At 40.2% G+C, this 18009-nt stretch overlaps 1 protein-coding gene across 3 annotated transcripts in view; it reads right to left on the bottom strand.

Annotated features, from left to right (window-relative positions):
- Positions 1 to 1074: 1074 nt before the first annotated feature.
- Positions 1075 to 18009, bottom strand: part of TUNAR (TCL1 upstream neural differentiation-associated RNA) — a 168841-nt gene continuing 151906 nt past the window's right edge. For 2 of the 3 annotated variants that reach the window (XM_063399301.1, XM_063399302.1), the window contains one exon: positions 1075 to 7336. In XM_063399301.1, the coding sequence (XP_063255371.1) occupies positions 7151 to 7336 (186 nt within the window). In that variant the 3' untranslated portion in view covers positions 1075 to 7150. The remainder of the gene's footprint in view (positions 7337 to 18009) is intronic. The other variant, XR_010080586.1, reaches the window with a different exon arrangement.

Genomic DNA, 18009 nt, shown 5'->3' with positions numbered 1-18009 from the left:
GGTCTCAAAAAATAACACCCTTATTTTGTGTAAATGGTCATATACTTTCAGTCTAAGCTTGTAGTGAGGTTTGCATAGTTGTATAGTACTTTAGGATGTATATTTCTCCTTGTGATCTTTAAAACAGGAGATGGGTATGTACTGGAAAGAGGCTTATAAAACTTAAAAAGCAGCAAAGGATGCAAAATCCATTTGCTGGCATTTGCACAGCTCAGTGAAACTGTACATAAATATTATTATACAATCAAATAGAACTAGTGTGTTGGTTGATGGTGAAACATAAAGGAAAATGTAAAACATTCAGCTCTGAGATTTTTTTTAAAGCCATTTAGGGAAATACTTAGTTTCTGATAGAAAATGTAGATTTAATATTCCTCTATGGTGTTTATTCTTTCATAGGTTAGGCAGGCTTTAGCATCATTCTCATCAATCACACAGTCTGAAAAAATCAGCTGAAAATAAGGTCAATGAGACAAAGAGAAATAGCTTATTGTACAGGAAATTTCTTATTTTTCCCTGTCTGATTACCTGCATTTTTGCTACATCTGAATTGTCAGCTAACTGTTAGCTAATGCCCCAAACTTGCAAATACATATTCATATGCATATTAACTGTAAAGGAACTTAGCCCCTTAATCTGAATTATGTACATGAATAGTCTTAGCAGAGTGAGCTTCTAAACGATGTCCTGGTGTGTATTATACAATGTCAGCAGGGGTATGAGAATGATAGTTGTGTGGTCTCACTTTGAGTTTGAATCTGCTCAAAATGTATATCTCTGACATGGTTTTCTTTTAGCTAATGCAAACATTTCATATACTTCTCAGTTTGCTGACATTTGTTGGAATATGCACTGCTCTAAATGATGGAACTTTGTCCCACAGAATTCCGGAAATAATGGTATCAAATTATTAAAATACTGCTATGTGCAGTGGATGAAAAGAAAACCACTGACTATCTTTTCCTGCTCACAAGAACAGAATAATACAACACTGACAATATAATCTTCATTCCTTTCTTTTGCATCCAGTACCAATTCTTTTGCATTAGCCATCATTATTACAGAAACAAGAACAGCATCTGCAAAACTAAAATTGAGTTGTTTGGTAAGGGGGTAAAAAGAAGCAGCACATTAAAATTTGAAAACATATATAGTAGATTTTAATCCATATTTTAAATTGACAAAGCCAGAATTATTTATAAAGCCTTTCTCATTAAGTTTGCAGGAAATAAATGTGAGAAATCACACCCTGCTACACAAACATTTTATTACATTTACCCACCACCAATATCAATCCACCATAATACCACTGCTCCTCAGGAAGTAACTGCTGGGGAAAGCAGCCACAGTGCATTACCTCTGGCTGCCCGTGGCTCTCACAGGGTGTCCCTTGCTAGTGCTTGTCCCTTAACACCTTGTTGGCAGAGACTGACAACACCCAAGGCTTGTTATGGTGACACTTTCACAATATCAAGGCCAGATTAAGGTATCATGACATTGAATATGTTTCTGAAGACTTGGCTCCAGAAGCCACTTGAGTTTAACAAAGTCTTGGCATCATAAAAGAAGTCTGCCTCAGTCTAGATGGTGACTGAGTCAGTGGAGAAGAACCTGGAGTCCAGGTAATTAACTGGCATTTCCCAGACTATGAGGAATGATGGGCTGGAAAAGGGTTTCCATCAGTGCCCTAGGCAGGTGGCCTTGTCATTGTCAGCCAGAAATGGATGCTCCTGCTGCTATTTCTGCCGTGCAAGAGTGACATGGTTCCCTATTCTTGGAGATTAGGAAAGTCCAGGACTGTTTACTTCCCTCAGGGGGAAGGAAGTTCTGCAGCTGCCACAAGAGGCTCAGGGTGGTGCATGGGTCACCTTCAGCTGGATTGGGACTGGTTGCAGAAGAAGGGATCCCAGTGGGCATAGCTAAGTGTCTTTCCATGAGCAAGGCAGGATGTCCTTTCACTCTACAGAGATTGACTTGGGATCCACCCACCCCTGGGTGTCCCAGAGGCTGTGTCAGTGTGAGAGCACCCAAGGAGGAGGGGGTGTGCTGTGCCATGCAGGTGAACAGGCACTCTCCAGGTGACAGCTCCACCATGTAAAGCCGCATCATTGGAAACATCCGGGTGCTTTCAGCTCTACAAATTGCCTTTCACTGTCTGAGTCCCCAGGTGAAATGCAGATAAGCAAACCTAATGGCTGAGACAAGGAAAGCCTTATTGGACACCAGATGGTTCATATGCAGATAAATGCATATGGAAGCATGTGGGATTTCAGTCTGGTGTGGAGGTTTCCACACTGAATAGGTTTTGTTTCTCTTGATTCAGTGGTGGGGAAAGAAAGCTGCTCTGAGTTTATAAGACCCTCTGGGATGAGCCTCCAAAACACACAGCCAGGCATGGAAGCAGTGCAGGTTCTGCAGGGTGTCTGCAGTACATCTGCTGGAAATAAAGGTAAACAGGTTTTTTTGGTTGTTGATGTTGCATAATGTGCTATTTCATAAATTTGTAAATCTTTGTAAATCTCTGCATTCTGTTCCAAAGAAGACAAAGCCTGTCAGTAAACAAGAGGTTCTTACATTTATGTGTGCTATGTTCCTGGGCTGCCAAACTGTTCTCTTGGGAAGCAAGCCACTCAGCATCCTGGTCAATGTTTTCTTTGGAGGACTGCTGCTGAAATATTTTCAATAAGGCTCTTTCTTTCAGTTAGACATATTTCTTCCAGAATCTTTCCAAGGAACAATATCTTTTCTTCAAAATATTTGCTATCCAGAAACAAAGTACTACAGCTAGATCTCAAACTAATTAGTAAATTCTGAAGTGCTGCATCCCTGAAGTTTTAATTCAGTTAATTTTTTATCCTTTCCCTCTATGGGCCAAGTTCTCTGCATATGCCATAATTCACACAGAAATGGTAATTCCAGCTCAGAACAGATGAGACCTCTTGACAAAGATGAGATCTTGGAGCATTTGGGGTGAGCTCCAGTGTGTAGATTAAATGGAAATATAAGACACATGGACTTAAACAATGCTTCATATTGAAATTTGGTTGTGATGTAACTGAAGCTTCCTTTTGTATTTTGATGCCTATTGAATCAAAATTTTACCTGTAGACCAGGGCTAGGATTTGTCTGGGAATTCACAAAGTGAAGTATCCCCCAGATTATCAGACAGTAACATGATGATGACTGATTTAAGGACAGTCAGACATTACTGACTGTCCTTAAAATAATAAAACTCAGGCCCATAGTAGATTGTTAAACCACAGTAAAACAAAACAATTGCTCCCAAAGACTGCCAGGCTGGGTTTGTGTTCAAACTCTCCTCAAGCACAATGATCCACACACTGCTGCAGAGGTGCAGGGGGAAGGAGCAGAAGGTACATAACTGAGAGGACAGTCCTGGCAGCCAACACACAGGATGATACATTCCTGTATAAGGACATGGTTCCTGAGATGTCAAGTTTTCAGTGCAGTTGTAAGAACCAGATTGGAGGGCAGTAACCTGTCTGTTTTCTTTCACCCAGTCCTGTTGTGTGCAAAATAAATAGTTTTATCTTCTTTCTTCTTGAAAGTCTTGTGTATCTACCAGCCAATACAACAGATGCTAATGGAGACAGTGTCATCTTTCTGTCACCTCATGAAAACATTTTTCATTCCCATGACACAGACCATCAAACGACCTAGGATATGTAATCATATCCTTGCCCGAAGCAAAAGGTGATGCTTTAGTATCTTATTATGACCTTGGATATTAATTTCCTTCTTCTCAAATGCAAAGATGAAAATTCTTGTCACTAATGGACTAATTTACTTTTTTTAAAATTTACTTTGGAAACTTTGCATTACATACAAGTCCAGCCAAAAATAAGACTGCTGGATTTTTCCTTGTCAAAGCAGTTACCGTTCAACTCTTGTAATGAGAACTTTTATTCAACTGTTTATAGAGCAGTTACTGACTATAAGGTATCCATGACATATATTACCTAGTTGAATATTTCTTACAGATGCATGATGAAAACTGCTCACATAAAAAAAGCATGAGGGTAATTTGGCTCCAGCTGTCCCTGAGCCAAGAGCAGGCTTGCCCACAGCTGCCTGAGTAGGCACACCTTCAGATCCCTGTATAAAATATTCCTATTCCACTGTCATTCTTGAAAACATACTTTTCCCCTATCAGTGTTCATGAATACCAAATAAAAGGTAAAGAAATTGCCCTCAAAGGAAACTCTTCATTTTTATTTAAATGAATACTTAAGGAATCTACTTAAGAAGAAATTGCCCCAGGATATTTCTAGACCTATCTGTGAACAGAAACTGGTAAAATTAAAATATTAAATGTTAAACTTTTTATGGAACAGGATAAACCTTTCTTCCTCTTTCAGAGGAATAGAAGTCCTGTGGCAAAGCACACTGCACACAGCTGCTGGAGTGTGGGGTGATAGTACACCTGGACACACTGCCTACACCAAGACTAATAGGCAAAGTACAGTAGAGAAAACGTGGAATTCTTAGGCTCTTGAGCCACCATTTCAGCTTATTTGGGCTATTTGCCATACCTGTCTTGTTGAAGGTGCTGGCCCATGTCTGAATAAGTGCAACTGTGCTGAGCAGCAAAAGTTCCTTCTTTACTTTAGTGGGTGAGGTGTCCTATGCTGTTTCCCAAAGCAGAGCTTCAATTTGTAATAATAGTAGAACCCCTCATGAAATTTGATTCATTAAGCATCTTCATGCTCACAAGAAGATGACAGGTATTATCAGTTGATGCAGAGGGAGGCAAAGTATCTGGCATGAGCCTTCATCTTTTGACTCAGAGGCTGCCCCTCCAGAAGATGAGCAGGAGCCTCAGGCAGATTGCTGTGGTGTTTGCTGGAAAAAGAGAAGTTAAAGAGAAATATCTGCAGAGAAGATCCTGGCAGGCAAGGGGGTGGCTGAAGTTAGACTGGTGCCTGGAGCATGTGCAGGTGCTCAAAGCCACAGGCTGTGAGCAGCAGTAGTTTAAACAGAAGAAAAAATGCCAATGGAGTAAAATATATTTTAGCAATTAGGATGATCAAAAAGAGTTTGCTGATTGCTTAGAATTATCAATAAATAACTGGAAATCAAAAAAAGAGAGATCACTTTCACTGAGCTACACTGTCCTGCACCACTGCTGTTTCCTGTCCTCTCTGAGACTTGCAGCTCTACCAGCACTGTGCAAACTCAAATTTTTCCTCAGCCATGCTGGCATGCATGGCACTGGCTTTATGTGCTGCTTTCTACTTCAAATCTCTGCTCATTTTCTCACCTCTCTCACCCTGTCATGTTTTCATTAACATGAGATTAATTTTCCTCTGCTTTCTTTCAGTCTTCATATTGGAATTCATTGTAATTTATTTACTGACCTTTTTTCTACCCTTAATGGTTTTTGTTATTGACTGTATGGCACCATAAGAGACTAACCACCGCTGTTTATTAGAGATGCCACTCAGGCTTTCTTTTATATCCTGCATGGAAATTCTGTATTTTTGAGATCATTCCCAGACCCTGAAAAATGGTGAAAAACTTGTTATTGATTCCAGAGGGACAGGTCTGATCACTAAAATGGAGGCTCTATGGTCAAAATTTTCACAGCTCTAGCTGACTTTAATATCAATCCTCCTTGTGCATCTGAGGATGCAATCCAAACCACAAGTCAGTAAACAATCAATTGACCTATTTTTTAAGAGGATATATCAGAGTTAGTGGGCAATGTACTTAGGCAGCTTGAGGCAGAACTGAGGTCTCATATTTTTAATGCTTCGTACATTTATAGGTACTGAACTCTGAAGAAAAATGGTGATCATCATCATTGCACATTCCTGTCAAAAACACAAGTCAGAGAATTTCACTGCACTGCACTTTCACTGCAACTCAGTTAAAGCACATGTCAGAGAAGCGTAAAGAGTTAATGATCCTCACATTTAAAATACACCCTGTATTTACAATCTGGATTTCACTTAAGCCCCTCACTACAGGCTCTATAAATTTCTCTTTTCAGCTGTATAAACCTCTGCTCACTTCTCTCAGCACAAGTACTTAGAGAGCGTGACCAGATTCTGAAAGCCATAAATTCTATGAATTTTGCAATATTTTGTGAGTTGCCTCAGTATTCCTTTCATTTGCTGTTTCTTTTTTTAACTATAAAGAGAGCCTTCTTTCTGCAACCAGTCTCCAAAGGTCACCTTACAATGTTTTGCTATTTCCCATATTAAGCAGCAATGCTTTTCAGCTGACATTCCAACTTCAAGTCATGCATGTGAGCATGATGTGAGCTTGCTCCAGACCTCAGTGAGAGGGCTGCAAACAAGACTGCTGTATAATTGCTGAGGAAAATAACATCCATTGTCAAAAGGGGCACTTCATCAAACAAAATTTAGCTGCATGAATACAAGTGTCTCCAAATATTTGGTTCATGCTAAAAATATAGCACATTTATTAAAAATATATATTTATAAACATTGGTATGAACAGACACAGACGTTAAGCAAATGAGAAAGGAAAAATAACCATATAATGTATTTCTCCCAACATTTTATCGGGTTTAGGCAGACCTTGCTCAATGGAATTGTTTTTTTCATGATTGCACCATATGTTCATTCTAAATAAAAAGCTTGTCGGATTCAATGTAAGTAAAAGCAAAAACCAAGAGAAAAACCCATTTGACCTAACAGACACGTGATCTGTGCTATGAAGCTATCTTTGAGTTCAATCTTTGCGGGTATACAGCATACATTTCTAATTATATATAGTGTACAGTTTCTTTCTTTTCCTTTTTTTTCTTTCTTTTTTTTCTTTTCCTTTTCTTTTTTTTTTTTTTTTTTTTTGGTTGTGTTAAAACAACCTGTCCCTGGTGGATTTCTTCGAAGATGCAACTTATATAACTACAGTCATTCTCCCCCAAACTGAAAACCAAACCAAAAGGGAGAGGGCAGGAGAGAGGAGTTAAGCTTATTACTGTGTGAAAAAGTCTTGTTAAATTAATTGTGCTTCAGTCTTCGCTGCCTTCAGGCAGTGCTTTTATGATGTGTTAATATAATACAGAGTCAATTCTGATTAAAGAACTTGTCAATAGTCAGCAATGTTTGTTGTCACTCTTAATGGCCGTTTTATCTGGTCTATTTGCATGCCTTCTAGTTTACAACGTTGTATAAATATACACAAAAATGATCACAATGAGGTTCAGAATTGTCCCAATAATTCCAAGCATTGCCAAGATGGTTTCTTCTTTGCTTTCCTTTTCTTGACTGCCTTTATCTTCTTCATTTCCACTAGTGATTACCATCTTGGTGGCCAGTTTCTTTATCCTCCCCTTCAGAATAACCTAGATATAGGAACAAAAACATCAAAATGGATTATTAGTTGGAGTATAGAAACTCATATTAATAATGGAGCCAGTGGCAGAATTTTTGCCCCATAACACATTTTATTAAGAACTCACTTGAAAAGGAGTAGTATTTCTATTAGCTATTTAGTAAATAATTAAAATGATAGTTCAGCTATTCTGTGGTTTACTTACCCTCTACTTACGTGCCAGCAATCACTCCTAGCACACAGAACTCAGCTGCTCTGTCATTATAAAACTGGTCAGAAATGTCCCATAAGGTGGGACTCCTCCAGCAGCAGTGGGGACTTTGCCTGCACTGGGACTGCAGGGGATCACCCTGCCACGCTGTGGGGACCCCATATTTACACTTCAGTACCAAGAAGCAAGTGAGGAAAATAAAACCGGGAAGACCTTGCTTCTTTTTTACTAGGAAAAAAAAAATCATTAAAGAGAAAGGCATTTTGTCTCCCGACGAGAAGGAAGACAGCAGTGACTTCTTAATAAATAATTCAAAATAAAAGCAAAACCAAAATAACATCCATCTTGGCTTTTATTTTCCTCGTTCTTAATGTACGATGAAAAGTTACTTGCAGTGCAGTGAGCTGAAATGTATCGATCTGCCTGCAGGGAGAATACAGCCATTTCCCAAGCAACAGCCCCAGCCTAAAAAAAGAAGATTCTTAAATGTGGGATGAGCCCTGACTCCCAGCACAGCTGAAGCTGCGAACAAAGGAGCTCCCTTGGTCTTCCTACCATGGGTAAACATCTGATTGTTCAAATTAGAAATGGATACATTCTTATCTGTGTTTATCTAACACTGCAAATTTTAATCACATGGGCAAACCAGAGTGTCCCAGAAAACTGAAAAAGGCTGGCTGGTCTCCCATCACCAACTGATCTGCCAAGATCTGGATTCAGGCAAAGCCCTGCTGCTGTCTTCCAAGCTACAAACCCCATATTCCATTATATTTCTGCAGCAGAAAGCATCCTTCAGGTAGGATGTAGAAAAAAATTATTTCCACAACAGGTCCTGCCTAAAAGAGGGATTTGATTTGATCCTTTAGTTGTCCCTCATTCCTCACTACACTAACTCAGAGCAAAACCAGCACCTCCCAGGCAGTGCCTGTGCTCAGGGGGGTGAGGGCTCCCCAAGAACTGGCCACCACCTCTGTGGGCACATCCCCTCCAGCAGGTATCCTCAGAGGAGAGTCCTGACCTGCAGCTCCTCTGAGCTCTCCTGCACTGCACAGCCACAGAGCAGCAGCCCTGAAAGGATGGAAAGCACTGGGAGAGGTAAGGAAATTCTGCAATGGAGAGACTGAGAGGAAGAACTGAGGATCCACACAAAACAACCTGTACTTTTGTCACATCTGCAAGTTGCTCATATATAGGACAGAGAGTAACTGCTGGCAACTTCTAGAAATGTTTGATTCCCAGCAGGTACAAGTGATTAGTGGCAAGTAAGGCAGAAGTCAGGCTCTGCAGAGGCCTTTGTACTTACACTTGCATTAGCATTTATGTGTCTTGTCTTATTGTAACCAGTGGATCAGAGGAAAAAATAACAAGAGAGTCAGAAACCTGAGAGCACCCAGAGCAGTCAGTGGGAGCAGGGACCACAAAGGAGAAGGGCATCAAACATCAGAGCATGATCATCCAGAAGGTCTTTGGATAATCTGCCCCAGGAAAGCAAAACTTCACAGGCACAAGGTTCCAACACAGGCTCCTGCTGTCCCTCTCCAGATTCCCTTCCAGCCCTCAGAAACTCTGTCTCCAGAGTTCCTTCAGCCACAGCCATCTCCAACTCTTCCTGCAGGACCTACCTCTTCTAGCAGCAGAAGGGTTTTGTCGTATTTGCCCCAGCTGGTGTCCAGAGGAGCGTTTGGCTGTCCCTGTTGTGTGTTCTCCCTATTTTGTTAATTGCCACTGAGCAGTCAGAGGTATCTCAACAAGCAACTTGTCTCTGGGAAATCACAGGAGAGTTCCTACCAAAGGAACTAACGTCACAACCTGAGGGCATCCACTCCATGTGGCATCAGACCACAAAGCCACATCCTAGGCTGTGACATGCAGCCATTACTTCACCCACAGAGCCATGAGTCATTTGGATATTGTGTTCTTTTCCTCTTCAGTAAGGAAGGTTTTCCTGCTGGCCAACTGTTTGCATTTCACTGTTTATCTGAGAAATCAAGTAGGATTACAAATAGAGACTGATAAAATTCCAGGCCTGTAATGCAAGGGTTTGAGGGGAGAGTGAAATTCTTTCTGGCTGGTTCCCTCAACTGCTGAACACTCTTGATTCAGCACTCTGGTTCCCACAGAAATATGACAACGCATCTTGTGGGACAAGCCTTTCTGGCTTGAAAAAAGCCAGAGAAGGAACAATTTGACTCTGCATCCCGTGGTTTGGGCAGAGTTTCCTATTCACACCAAAATTCCCACAGAGACAGGCTCAGCTGGGGCAGCTTTGCTCTGCAGCCACTGGCACTCTTCACTTTGGTACAGTGACCCTGCACCACATGGGCTAGGAAATCCTGATTCCAGGATTAATGTGAACAGAGGCAGCATGGGGGCTCAGACAGCATCTGATCTCCTGTTATTAACATCCCCATTATTTTCTTAATAAACTGTGCAGCATGAACTCAATATCAAATTCTCTCCTGCAGAACACTAGATCCTAAAATTAACATCAATCTAAAAAGTAGCTAAATAATTCAAAAATGAAGGAGACATATCAAAGGCTATTAGATATAGAGACAAAGCCTCTGGCTCAGCAAATCCTTGAGTTGTGAATTTTCTGTAAGCTAAGAAATTATTCTGGGGAAGTACCACCACATCTTTGCCTTGTTATTAAAGTCTCTCCCAGGCACCCATTACTGGCTAATTGAGAAAGGCAGAGGTCCTTGGGCTGCACAATCTCTGATCTGAGGGTGTACAGTCACGTTTCCTCTTTGCAAGTTGTACTTATTAGCAAGGAGATCGTGGGTGGTTTCAGCTCAGGTGATGTGAGTCAGATCCCAGGTTATTTCTGTCCCTCTAAGGGGCCTTAACTGAGGGAGAAGTCCTCAGGGTGATGCAATGAAATGTGCACAGAGAAGCTGGTGGCTGGAACAGGATGAACAACAAGGGGGCATCAGCAGTTGGGCATTTACACACGGGCTGAGGCACAGTGTGATTTGTTGGAGGTTGTCTCTATGTGCCCTTGTGCTGTATTTGGCTATGGTGCATCCTGGGACTGCATAAACTGCATCTTTTTTGGGTGAAATTACATTCAAAAAAGTGCTTTCAGCCCATGGGAGTAGGGATCCAGACAAAAGCTGGTGTGAAGTAAAACCCCCAAAACACACATAGTGTGGGCTCTGGCAGCACAGCTTTGCCTGGAGGGATTGCTCCAGCAGGTCTGTGCTGCTCTCTGCTTTATACATCACCTAAGATACAAGAGGGAGCACACAATGGCTTGGTATTAGGAGGAGTTTAACATTCAAACAGGACATGACTGGGACCAAATACAATTATATTAGTACTTTGCCAAATATAGCACTGTTGAAATCAAGGTAAGCGTTGACTTTGTACAGTGAGGAGACCAGAGTCAAAATTACTTCTCCATATGTTAGGACTGACCTTGGGAGAGAAGCAGCACTCTCCTAATGGCAGGCTCAAGCCTTTAACCTTCACAGATCTCATGCTCAGAGCTGTGTTTTTGCTGGCTGGGGTTTGTGGGTGGTTTTTGCTACTGGGGAAATACTTGCTGTCAGCTTTAGTATAATTACCCCAATTAAGAAAATAGAAAAGTCATCTGGCTTTCTGGGTACCTTTTCTCAGTCTTTATCATTCTCTGCTAGAAACTGATTTCATTTATTTGACATCATCGAATATTTTTATAATTCTTATGACATATATTTCCTTTTACATTTTTCTGGTGGTACTTCATGCTTGACAGAAATATTCCTTTTCCTTACTCAGAACCACTGCTAGAACTGCTGAGATAGGAGGGCTAGAGAACACTGAATTCTTCATTATTTTAACAACTATTCTTCTTATTTAATTACTACCTCATTAGGAAAGCACTTTCCTGCCACATCAAAATTAATGTCTTTCTTACTTCATTTTGTAGGATTCATCATTAACGTAACATCAGCCTTTGAAAAGATATGTATTCCAAAAACCCATCCAATTAAAAGATAAATATTCTGCGTATTCTGCACTGCACATGGGAGACAAGGACTGTTCAGTGGTTAGGACACTCCTTGCACTATTCATCTCCTTACACTTCTGCTGACTTCATACATATCTACATGAAATCCACTTATTCTCTCTCTGCCTCAGTTTTCCATCTGTGCATTTCTTTGAAGAACAGGTTATTCAGCCTACAGCAGAAAATGGTCCATAACAAAAGTGAGGCCTCACAAATATTTCCAAAAGAGGAACACACTAACATGAAAAGTTTTAAATCCAGCCTTGCTATGAAATACATCCACTACCATCTCCCCAAATCTGGGGAGCATGCTGCACATCACTGCCATTGCAAACAGTCCAAGGAAAAGCATATCTAGCAAAAGATCTTTTTGCATCTTTTCACCCAGAGTGATTGATCTAAAGGTGATGGCTTGATGGCAGGGCTTTAGAAAAGGCAGTAGCAAGTGCATGTTAGAGAATTTACTGCAGTATGTTTGTCACATCAAAGATACAAAGCACATCCCTCACAAAGCACCTGCCCTGACATATCTGACAGTTCTTGGATAAGCTGGCACCTTGACTTGATCTTGAAAAAGTTTTGTAGTATTAAATCATTTCTCCTCTAAGTTATTATTTACAAGCTCCCCAAAGATGCTGTGAGTGGAGGGCTCAGCCAGCAGAGTCTGAGCTCCTGGGAAGTCAGGGAAGGGGAGAATCATCCAGGCTCTCCCGGGGGCCCTCAGTGCTCCTCCTGATCAGCCCCGTGCTGTCATGTATTATCTGGCACCTTGAAAAACAAGAACGGAAACTTCTGAAAACCTCCCAGGATCAGAAGCTCAGCTGGCACAAAGCAGTCCTCCTCCCCCAGTTCACCTCCATTTACATCAGCTGAGGATATGGCTCCTTGTTTCCAATCTACCTTGAATATCAGCGAGCACAAATTTTGTATTCTTAATCCATAATCACAGACAATCACCAGCCAAATTGTTTTGATATTTAAACTTGTTTACAGTCCCCAGGCTATTAGTTGTGATGACACATTAAGAGATAAGAGAGCTTTAATTTTCTGAGGAGAGTTCCACCCTCCGGGGATAAGAAAAACAGCGGAAACTTGTTTTGATTAGCAAACTGAAGAGGGCACAGAAATCATACAAAGCAGAGTGTGAGTTCAGATGCTGCTGGAGCTGACACCTTCCCTTATCTCACAAACAAGTGCTCGAATTACCAAACAGGGAGGAGAGGCTCCTGGAGGATTTAACCTCACTTGAACATCACAGCCAAATGCAGTTTTGTTCCTTTCCTCCTAAGAAGTACTTCTAATTTCTTTTTCCTCCAAGGGCAAACTTGGGAAGTTGGGTGCTTGGGTTAAATCCTGGCCAGTCCCCAAGCAAGATGCTGAGCAGGGAACTAAGTGCTGCTGCTTATGATGTGTGGGAGGAAGGCACGCTTGGCACACGGGTTTGTGCTTGTTTGCTTTTCTTTTTCTAGGGATTACATTGTCACATTCTCACTTCTGTAACAGCTTTGTATCTGCTTTTGATCCTTGTGCTGTTTTTACTGGACAGTCCTCTCCTAAACTCCAGTAACACAGAGTGCTGCAGCTATCAGCCAAGATCCTGCTCACAGAAGCACTGGTGGGTGCAGGGAACCACACTTGCACTTATCCTTAGAGCTGGATTTCAGGGAACTCAAAGGCACCATGTAAATGCAAGATAAGGCCAAGAGAAGCTCTGGAGTTATAGGAAGTTTGACTAAAAGCTCATCCAGAGACAGCAGCATGCACAGGCAATGCACAGTATGTATGAATAGCAGGGGAATCAAAATGGAATGAGCAGAAGTTAATGAACAGTAGAAATTAGTATACCTAAGAGAAGCGAAGACCTGCCATAAGAGAAGGGAGAGGGGAAACTAGGGGAGGTGCCCATGGGGAGGTCTTTCATTAGAGAAAAAAAGATCAGAAGGAGCAGGAATGTGAGCCAGGTTCAATAACACTTCCCCAGCAGTGAGCAGAGAGACCAGTGCCTAAAGCAAAGGGATGTCTCAGCGGAGAGAGGACACAAGCACTTATGTAGTCCTCAAGCAGAAAAATAAACCCACATCAGACTGCTGCTATGCTGCAGGTTTTAGTCAGTGGGAAACACTTGCTATTTATAGCACTACAGTCAGGATATTTCCAAAGGTCTCAGCAATGTGAGACCCCCTCTAGAATAAAGGGAAGCAAAGAGGTTACTCTGAGAGGGCAGAATTTAAATAAGTGATGTATTACAGGGCTCATCCTGCTCTCCACCTTGGGCCTGATCCAGTTTGTTCTGGCAGCAGTTTTTATCCTCCAGGCAGCTTAGCACTCAGGAGAGGAAAAGGACTTGAAGCCAGTTTTAGAATTCTTCCTTCTCCCTGTTTATGTCTCTGAGACTACCCACAGCTGTGATATGCTCAGGGTACCTAAGTTCTGTTTAAAGAAATCAAATATTTTCCATACAAATATCCTTATCTTAGAAACAAAGCTATAATCCATAGCAGAATAATGATCCTCAGGTACCAGGCTGTTACTACCGTGCTGGCAGTGCCATCTCCAGACTCATTGACAGCCTTTGGTTCCTCCACCTACAGCAGGGCTTCCCACGTCAGGATTCATAAGGTTTCACCAGTCCTAGTTTTCTAGATTGTGGAACTGAACTGACCAAAGAGAGAGCAAATTACCCTTTAACCCACAGTCCTTTCCCTTTTGGTATGAGATGCACTATGAGGAATGAATTGTTACAGATCAAAATTAACAGTCAATATAAAACACAACTGGAGGAAGTATTTATGACTAAAAGTCCAAATTTAACAAGTACAGAGGTTACTAATTTTCTGGTTCAGCCTAAAGAGTGGTGAAAATTCAGTGTGCTTCTGTTTGGTTTGGACTGGCCTATTTTGTGTTCACAGCCCATTTTCCTGATACACAGCACCTTGTTTGGTTGCTCAGGGCTAATGCTCAGAAGCAGAAGCCCTTGACTCTCAGTGGTGCTGTAGCACACACTTGCCATTTTCCTCTTTTTAAAATACTCTTTCTTTCTTTTCAGACCTTTAGATATCTATAGTATATATTTGTGCAAGTATTGCTCAGTTTTATTAGAAAAAGACAGATGGTCCAACTTCTGCTTCTATTTGTTGCTCACATAGAGGAAAATGAAATCCTGGCTTGTTGGAAGTTAGTGACAATATTCTTTCACATTCCCTGATATCAGAGTTGATGGGCTGCTTTCACTTTAGCAGGCAACAAGAAAGTCTTTAAGATGAATAAATACAAAAATCGGTTGAATAAATGAAAAGCAAGGAACAACTTTATCCCAGGAGTAGTCAGTAGTTTAATTAGTGCATGAATGCATCTATTTTTATTCTTTGACTTTGGTACTCAATATTGTTATCTTTCTGTTTGGTATTTTGCAATCCAGACTCTTCAGTAAACCTGTCACTACAGTGTCCTCCAGCAATGAGGTCAAAAGATAATTAAGGGACTCCTGAAAAAGTAGCCACTTGTTATTTTTCATTCCTCATTAGGCAATTTGGAACAAAACGAGTAATTGGCCTTTATTCTTCAGGCCACCTAGAATGCTGTAAGTCTCTTACCATACCCCTGTAGTCATCCTTTTTCAAGACTGACAAATCCACTGTCTAGTGGTGTGCTGGTACAGAGGCTATTCCATGATTTTGGTTATTTTTCTTGCCTTTCTCTCTGGCTTTTCTATTAATATGAAGGAGTTTTAAGCATCAGATGGAAAAATCTTTCTGTGCTTCAGCCTGTGAGCTGAAAATGTACTGTCCTTATTCCAAAGATTTTGTCATTTACACATATCAAGGTTGGCACAAAGAACATTTTTTGAAAGAAAGGAAAAGGAAAAGGAAAAGGAAAAGGAAAAGGAAAAGGAAAAGGAAAAGGAAAAGGAAAAGGAAAAGGAAAAGGAAAAGGAAAAGGAAAAGGAAAAGGAAAAGGAAAAGGAAAAGGAAAAGGAAAAGGAAAAGGAAAAGGAAAAGGAAAAGGAAAAGGAAAAGGAAAAGGAAAAGGAAAAGGAAAAGGAAAAGGAAAAGGAAAAGGAAAAGGAAAAGGAAAAGGAAAAGGAAAAGGAAAAGGAAAAGGAAAAGGAAAAGGAAAAGGAAAAGGAAAAGGAAAAGGAAAAGGAAAAGGAAAAGGAAAAGGAAAAGGAAAAGGAAAAGGAAAAGGAAAAGGAAACTAACACTTCTCCCTATCACACATCAGAAATTATGATAAAGGTTTGAAGTTTGAAGCCAGAGCTATCTCTTCCAGTCTTTTGCCCATCTTTCCTAAGGTTAACAAAAACAAACAACAAAAATCTATCATGAGCACATCTGGATGCTGAAAAATTCAGATATAAATAAATAAACAAGCAAACCAACAAATAAATAAAATCTACAAGAAGTCCTCAAATTTGCAACTTTTTCCAGTTAAAAGTAGTATTAGCTGAAAAAAGCTGTGTGAAAGAATGAGATGCTGAATTACTGCTATAATTTCAGACCTATATTTCTATTTCAAGGGCATCTCCAGGCTTTTCTTTTAGGAGCAAAAATACATTGAAGCCCTGTACAAAGAAAAAATGCAATATCCAAGTCTCAGAGAAAGACAGGTCTCCATTATCTGCCAGAAGGCACATAACCTCTGTCACAAGTAATTTGAAGATCTGCCCTCACCGCTGCATGTTGGAATGGAAACTGAGCTGCTTCAAAGACATTTAAGAAATATTAAGAGAAGAGAAAGTGACATAAATTTATATTAATTTGTTGCTATATAATATCTCCAAGTTCAGCCAAGGCCAGAAGATAATTTGGCCTGTAATGGATCAAGCTACCTCTAGCTCAGATGTGACCCCTCCTTACAAAACAAATGTGCACCAGAAGAGCATTCAGAAGCCTGAGGGAGATTGAAGCAGAGTTTCTTTAGGAAAGGTCTTTTAGTGTGTAGGTAAAAAAAAAAATTATAAAGCCTAAAATCTCTACTTTTACTTCCATCTATATCTTTATTCCAAAATTAATTATTAACTATGGCTACATTAAGGGACACTACAAATAAATCTAACCAACAGGCACTTTCTGATTTAGGAGAGTTGTGTTCAGGGCTTTTTTTAATAATTTTAAAATTATAACTGTTTGTTTTGAAATTATACTTACCAGCCATTTGTCTCAGGAAAAATATTTCTTTTGGGGAAAAAAAGCCTCCTAGTTTTGCTGTTTATAGGAATGATATTTTTAAACCATTTTTTTATCTACATAAACATCAACAACTGTTTCTGTGAAATACTCCAATATCTTCATTTTGAAGCAAGGACTGTATTTTCAATTTTTCTGTGGCTGAGATGGTTTGGTATAGGTCCTGAAGAAGGTTTTGTGTGTATGAAAACATGCTTATTTTTAAGTGATAGGTTTTATAAAAGAAATTACTTCTCTCGTAATTAATTTTCCTGTTTAATTACTCTCCTAGCTCAGCGCATCCTTTCAGCACTCCAATACATTGAAATGACATTGATAGTTTTCAGTAACAAAATTTGAACCGCAGAAGGTCTTCCTTTTGCTTCTCAAAATACATTCTTTTTTTTGTTTGTTTGTTTGTTTTTTGGGTTTTTTTTGTCATTAATTTACAAAGACCACCCAAAAATGGCACAATTAAAGGTGATCCAGAAAGAATTCAGCCTCCACATGTTCATGCATTATCAGGTAGGCTTTAGAAAGCACTGATTTACAGCTTCAGTCAGAACACCACGCATTTGCCATAGAAGAGAAGAAAAGAAGAAAAAAATAAAGCTTTTTCTTGTAGAATGGTTCAAATTTTTAATTTTTTTTTTTTTTTTTTTTTTTTTTTTTTTTTTTTTTTTTTTTTTTTTTTTGTCAGAATTTAAAGGTGTTAGGAGAATCTGGGAAGAGGAACAGCAGTCTTCTGTCTGCAAGTCTGAGATGCTGCTCTGAGGAACAGGACAAGTGGCTCACACAGTGCTTTTCAAACCTGTTCCCCTGGTCTATGTTCCTGGGAGCCTGCCTTGGGCCTGGGGAGTTGGAATATCTGAAAGTGGCAACCACTGGCCAGTAGTGTAGGGGAAGGTAATAGGAGCTTCAAGATGTGCTGCCAAGTCCCCTGAAAAATTTACAATAGATACCCACAATTATGGATACTTGCAATCTTGCTTTTTTTTTTTTTTTTTTTGCCTTAGGTTATCAGCTGTCCTAGGGAGCAAGGATACTCAGAATTGCTATTAAGATGCTATAAATGGAAATCAGTCAGTGTGTGCACGTGGCAAGGGCCCTCACAGTGGAACACCCTGGAATGCCCCAGCAGGAAACAATTTTGCTTTCACAGCACAAGCTGAACGATGCCTTGAAAAGAAAATCAAGTATTGAACTCACAAACTGAGTCATTTGTTATGCACACCAAGTGAGACTTGGATCCTGCGCAAAAATAGTCTGTGACTGATGCACCTGTGCAAGGTGGCAAATTAATGGAGTAGAGA

This window comes from Prinia subflava, chromosome 5, assembly GCF_021018805.1.
Source record: "Prinia subflava isolate CZ2003 ecotype Zambia chromosome 5, Cam_Psub_1.2, whole genome shotgun sequence".
Lineage (NCBI taxonomy): Eukaryota > Metazoa > Chordata > Aves > Passeriformes > Cisticolidae > Prinia > Prinia subflava.
The sequence above is the reverse complement of the archived record's forward strand: the minus strand, read 5'-3'. Positions and strand labels throughout refer to the sequence as shown.